Genomic DNA, 6,362 nt, shown 5'->3' with positions numbered 1-6,362 from the left:
TAGGCTAACGCAGAGCCCGTCTACCCATATTAGACATTCTCCGGTGATTGGCTAAAATTGGAAGAGACGATCTGATAGGCTGCTGAGGATATCTTTTAGAAAAAATGCATTTGTGGATCAAAGCGCGTCAGGAAAGTTCCAAAAAGGTTTTGGGCACATAAAAGAGGTCAACCTAACAGAACATAACGCAAGAAATACAAACTCAATATAAACTGAGTTAACTGAACAAACTAACAATGTTAGTTGATGCCCAACAAAAGACAAAACAGACCTACTGAACTGGACACAAAAGGACATAAAACAAATCGCATGTGTATTGCCTCATGTCTGTAATGTGCCATGTGCTTGAAACAAAGTAAACTAAATTAAGACAAAATGAACTAAATTTAGAAATAAATTAAATTGTAAGTGCAGAGAGTTATTCTCATTTAGACCAGTTGTGAGGCCACAGGTGTGGCCATCAGTCCGTAAGACCAATACCTCAGCTGTGATACTTAAAATGTCAAAGATTGGTCAGCTAGCACATTTTAAGGCACCATGATGTTGTAATAAAGCTCAAATGTTTACATTTTACCCCCAAACTGTTTATAATACTTTTTTTTTTCTCAGATAAATACTGTGGTGCATCTGACTTTTCCGATCACCTAGAGTTGAACTTTCCACAACTAAAGCACTGTGGTGGGTTTCAACTCCTGCGGAGCCGGGGCTGTACAAGGTCTAAGGTCTTGGAAATCATTCCTTGCCCACAAAATGGGTATACTCCAGAGGGCCTGTGCAACAAAGAACTTGGAGTGGGGCAAGCTGTGCTTTACATAAGGCCACTCCAAAAAGATATTGACCTGCAGGTAGTATTATGTATTTCTAGTAGTATGTAGTATTTGATTCTCTGGAGTATGATAGAACATTGGCAAGGAAATCCCCAGCCAGTAACCCTCACAACTGAAATATGTCTGTACATAATCCACCAAGCTCTAATGTAAAAAAAGACGTTTGATTGCGTGATGCATATTTATGTTACTATTGTCTCATTTATGCTAGGATCCTCCCAGTGTGACCCTCACTCCTCAATAGTGATGTGTCGTTCGTGAACGATTCGTTCATTTTGAACGAATCCTTATAAGGACTCGGGAGTAACGAGTCCTCTCAACGAGTAATTCGTTCATTTCCCGACTCGGTCTTTCTACGAGTCTTTGGATCATTTTTCACGTGACCTGCATAGGCTCTGTAGCTAGAGGAAACGAACGATTCGTTCCTTTCCCGACTCGGTCTTTCTACGAGTCTTTGGATCATTTTTCACGTGACCTGCATAGGCTCTGTAGCTAGAGGAAACAAATGATTAGTTCCTTCCCCGACTCGGTCTTTCTACGAGTCTTTGGATCCTTTTTTCACGTGACCCGCATTGTATTTTTTAGTAGAGGAAACAGTTTCCTTATTCCCTTTCGCGTGGCCGCTGTTTGAGTAAGACGTGAATGAATGATATTCGCTCAAGTCATCATACTGACTGGTTTTGTTATTTTCACTTTACATTTACACTTACAGTTTAGTGCAGTGTAATTGTTTGACGTGATAATTAAATGCTAGTGTGATAATACATGACCAAATCATACAAACTCATGATACATTATTTTAATGCAGGAATTTATTTTGAAATAGTATTTGCTGGTGCACATGTCATGCACTAACCTACAGTGGACGTATAGGGGCTATACGTCCTTTGCAGTGGACGTATAGCCCCCAACCCCCCCCCCCCCCCTGAAATGAACAAATGACTCGAAAAAAGACTCGTTCATTTTACTGAACGAGATTCAAAGAACCGAATCAGTAAAAAGAACCGAACTTCCCATCACTACTCCTCAAACAACTGGACCAATGGTGGAATGTGTCTACTGTGCAGAGATATTTAGCTTCTCTGAGATTCAAGGCCACATTGACTGTTGTGAGAAGTGAGACATATTTCTTGTTTATACATGAATCTACATGGTGTAAATCAGTGGTCACCAACCTTTTTAGGCCAAAGATCACCGACCTTTGCCTTGGTGACCCGAAGATCTACCTATTGAGGCGTTGAGAGACAGAACAGACTCCAGACTGAACTTACAACTTAACTTTATATTTGGCCTTATTGTAATTGAATGAAATCAAACACTTTGTGAACAATATGAACAAGAAAAAACACTTTTGCAATGAGCAGGCTGGATATGAACGGTTTTATTTATAAACTGAAGTTACAACACAACACTGACAAATTTCTCATGTGACAAGTCAGTGTGATGGCTGTGACTGAACACTGTCTGTGAGTGCCTTGTAGTTTGGCTCATAAGCAGAGACAGCCAGTCTGAGGCAGTCTGTGAGGTGTCTGTCAGTAAGCCGGCTCCTGTACTTGGATTTGGTGATTTTCATCTGTGAAAATGCCATTTCACAGAGGTAGGTCGATCCAAAGTAGGCACTCACTTTTAGTGCACATGCACTGAGGAAAGGAAACTTCTCTCGGCTGACAAGTCCCCAAAAGTCACTGTCCCTTGACCTGGCTTTCAGCTCAATGTCATTTTGCAAATCAAGCATCTCCATGTCTACTCCACTTGGCAAAGCAAATGCTTTCTCGAATTGGTCTGCAACCTCCTCTGTATTAATAGGCAGGAATGGGTTTGAAAGAAATGCAGCAATATCCTTCATGATTTCTAACTCACCAAAACGTCGACTGAACTCCGCTGCCAGTTTGTCCAGGTGCACACAGTACTGCTCAGGGTGAAAGTCAGAAGAGTCTTTGATGGACTGTGACATTTTTTCCAGGTTTGTAAAGTGTGTCAGCGTCCCTTTCCTCAGATTCGTGGTCCAGACACAGAGTTTGGCCTTGAACGCATTCACTGCGCTGATCATGTGGAGGAGGTGCCGGTCTTTTCCCTGGAGTTCGTGGTTGAGCGAGTTCAGTTTTCCGGTTAGGTCCGTCAGAAACCCCAGGTCCAGTAGCCACGCATCCGTTGAAAGTTCCTCGTGCTCCTCGTTCCTTTTCGACAGAAACGTCTTAATCTCAGGCAGCAAGTCAACAAATCGCTGCAGCACTTTTCCGCGACTCAACCACCTGACATCAGCATGCAGAAGCAGGTCTCCATACGCCGAATCGAGCTCATCCAATAACGCCTTGAATAAGCGATGCTGAAGCGCTTTTGCTCGAATCGAGTTTACCACTTTGACCACCAGTGACATGACATGAGAAAAGTCCACAACTTTCCCAGCCAAGGCTTGCTGATGAATCACACAGTGATACTTCATGAAGTCGGGGAAATCCGGATCATTACGGCACAGTGCTATAAAACCAGCGTGCACACCGCACATTGCCGGTGCCCCATCGGTAGTGATTGCCACCAGTTTCTGAATGGGGATGTTCTTTTCACGGACATAGCTTTTAAAAACGTTGTAAATATCCTCACCTCTCGTTCTCTCTTTTAATTGGAGAAGAGTGAGGAAGTCCTCCTTTGTTGTAAAGTCCTGGAAAGCCATTCTGACAAATACAACAAGCTGAGCCGTGTCCATTACATCCAGCGATTCATCAAACTGCAGTGAAAAATATTCACAGAGTGACAAGTCCTCCAACACCTTTTGACGAAATGACACCTCAGTTGCAGCCTTACTTTGAGACGTAGGTTGTGAGAAAAGCGACTGTTGAGCCTTCAACTCCACTTTCAGCTCCTAAACTTTTTTGGCGCGGATTGCGCTCTTTGGTGGATAGCAGTCTTTGAATTTCGGATGGTTAGTGTTGTGGTGCCACTCCAAATTCCCTCGCTTAGACAGTGCCTGTGGCTGGTGGCACAACATACACACACTCTTGTCTTTTACCAAGGTAAAGATGAATTCCTCCTCCCATTCATGATGGAAACTGTAGTTTTTCGCCCTCTTTCGTGGTGCCTCTGCCATGCTTGCTAACACTATGTGGACAACACGGCCGGGTAAATAAACAAACCAACGGCAACCACGCCCACAGGTATCCTGGGATAGCAGGTCTCTCAAAGGTCGTCTTCGGGAAAAAACGCCCATTTATTCTGTCGGTGAATTGCTTTGCAACACGCACAGGCCAATATGCAAATCCAGGTACAAGAGAACGCGCGTTCAGTTTAAGAATCCTCCGCGTTCATGAATTAGTCGGAGATCAGTATTTCTGAAATTATTTTGGAGATCGACAGGGAAAGTCTCCGAGATCGACACGTCGATCGCGATCGACAGGTTGGCGACCTCTGGTGTAAATTGTGAAGTCCTACGACATTTTATTTTCCTAAAACATCAGTTGACACAAAAAAAATGGTTTTGGTATTTTATTAGTGTCTCACACACTGAACTGTTATTGATGTTTTAGATTTCTTCAGTGTATTAACAATTTCCTGCTATCATTCCAAGAAAAAATAATTCAGATTCAACTGCTGAAGAAACCCTTGAGAATACCCCGTCAGGAAGCTCAGAAGAGGCCCAGGCAGGAACCTCAGCTGCTGCTAGCTCATCAAGCAACCAAAATCCACTTGAAGAAAATCAAAGTAGCAGCTCTGAAGGTGCAACTGTCTTATTGTTTATAACCATATACAGTTAATGAATAAAAGTACTGATATTTATGTTGTCCTTACAAAATAGAAGGAACTTTTAGCTGCTGTGCACTTATAACTAATTGATTTTCAGAGTGGATAACAGAGCCTGATGTTTACGAGGCAGCCAACATGTTTCGACGTCACTTGCTCAACAATGCTGAACTCAAACCAGGGTTGGTTGCCAGGCTTGATCTCAGATCCACTGAGGAAGATCGTGAAAGAGAGATTCAAACTTTCTACAAAAAAACTGGAATTGACTGGGCAAGCCCATTTTCTGTTATACTGACTGGTAGGTATCTTTCATTAAATGTGTTTTACTGCAAAATTTGTAATAAGAACAGTGATTACAACTTAAAACTGAAGTAAATCTTTTAACTAGCTGAATAGGCTTTATGCCCTGCTCCACTACTTCCTTAGATTAAAACAGCTCCTTTATTTCCTGTCTTACATTACATGCCAAATTGATTAATCCAGATGTGCCTTACCGCAGCAGTCACAATAACCATGATCAGGCACACCTTCAGGAAGTAGTTAAGCAGGGAATAAAAATCTATTGAAATTGACCCTTACACATTCCTATTAAGTCTACAGAGTAACTCCTTGTATTTCATGTGATGCAGCTATTGGAGATGGTGTAAAACGGCACTTCCTGTCTATGGTGATGGAAAAAATCCAGTTTGGTTTCGACCTTGACTTCGGTGAGTTTAACAGTTTATTGTATTGTTTGTAAAAACAAAAAAATCATACAAGTTCAAACAGACTCAAACTCAAACAGAAGTAGTGGGGTTGGATTAATTGGCTCTGACTAGGTGGCCCTAAAGCCCTTTTTGGATTTGGAAAGGTTGGTCTCCAAAATTGATCTCAAATTGACATCTGAGGGCGTATTGTGTGTATTCTTTAACGGAAAATTGTCTTCTCTCATGTCTGTTATTTTGACTCACCATAATCTGTTTGTGTGACACTGTATATCATTATCAGAGCTAGATATTTCCTTGAACTGCGATTGAAAAACCTCAGGATAATGCTACTGTCTCACCAGAAAACAGTTTTTTTTTCTTTTTTTTTTTCTAACTCTCAGAGAACACTATCAGAACTCTTCTGTTCAATGGGACAGGCGATCACAAGGTCCCATCCACTTCCAAAGCCCTGATAGATGGAGACCTTTTCCGAGTAGCTGGACGTGCCATAGGACATTCTTTTATTCATGGAGGTCCTCGATTCACTGGACTGAGTCCAGCAATGTTGCAGCTAATTGTTGGAAGTAATGAGGAGTTTGTGGCACCTGAGGTTGCTGACTGCCCTGATACAGATGTTGTTGATGTAGTGTCTGTAGTAAGTGTCACTTGAAGTTGTTTTATTGTCATGACCCTTTTTGTTTTATTCACTTGAATTGATTATTCCTATGCTATCATGCAAATATGTTTACTCGTATTTAACATAGCATAGACCATAAAAGTGGTATACCATTGCCTTACTTTATTAATTGCAGCTTGATAGTCAGAGAGAACTGACCCCACAGGAACGATACGAGGTGAACAACTTGGCCTTCAGCTGGGATCTTCCTCCCATCAATAATAACAACAGGAGGTGGTTGGCACAGAAAATCCCACAGCATGCGGTATATGAATAATTATAAATGAAATTAAGTACTTTTTCTCTTTTTTTCTTATTTATTCTATTATTTTTGTTATTTTTATTTATTTCTTTGCTTCTGTTATTATCATTGTAACTGGGGAGTCAAATAGCTGAGCGGTGAGGGAGTCGGGCTAGTAATCAGAAGGTTGCAGGATC

At 41.6% G+C, this 6,362-nt stretch overlaps 1 protein-coding gene across 1 annotated transcript; it reads left to right on the top strand.

The window, feature by feature from the left end:
* The first annotated feature begins 1,863 nt into the window (after positions 1-1,863).
* On the top strand, positions 1,864-6,139 carry LOC124482207. Its single transcript, XM_047042647.1, has 5 exons — positions 1,864-1,943; positions 4,390-4,538; positions 4,663-4,860; positions 5,192-5,269; positions 5,650-6,139. Exons 1-5 carry the CDS (start codon positions 1,870-1,872, stop codon positions 5,916-5,918), a joined length of 768 nt encoding a protein of 255 aa, XP_046898603.1. The 5' UTR covers positions 1,864-1,869; the 3' UTR covers positions 5,919-6,139.
* Positions 6,140-6,362: the final 223 nt, after the last annotated feature.

This window comes from Hypomesus transpacificus, chromosome 19 (assembly GCF_021917145.1).
Source record: "Hypomesus transpacificus isolate Combined female chromosome 19, fHypTra1, whole genome shotgun sequence".
In the NCBI taxonomy this organism is placed as follows: Eukaryota; Metazoa; Chordata; class Actinopteri; order Osmeriformes; family Osmeridae; genus Hypomesus; species Hypomesus transpacificus.
Note: the sequence above shows the minus strand (reverse complement) of the source record. Positions and strands in the feature narration are given on the sequence as shown.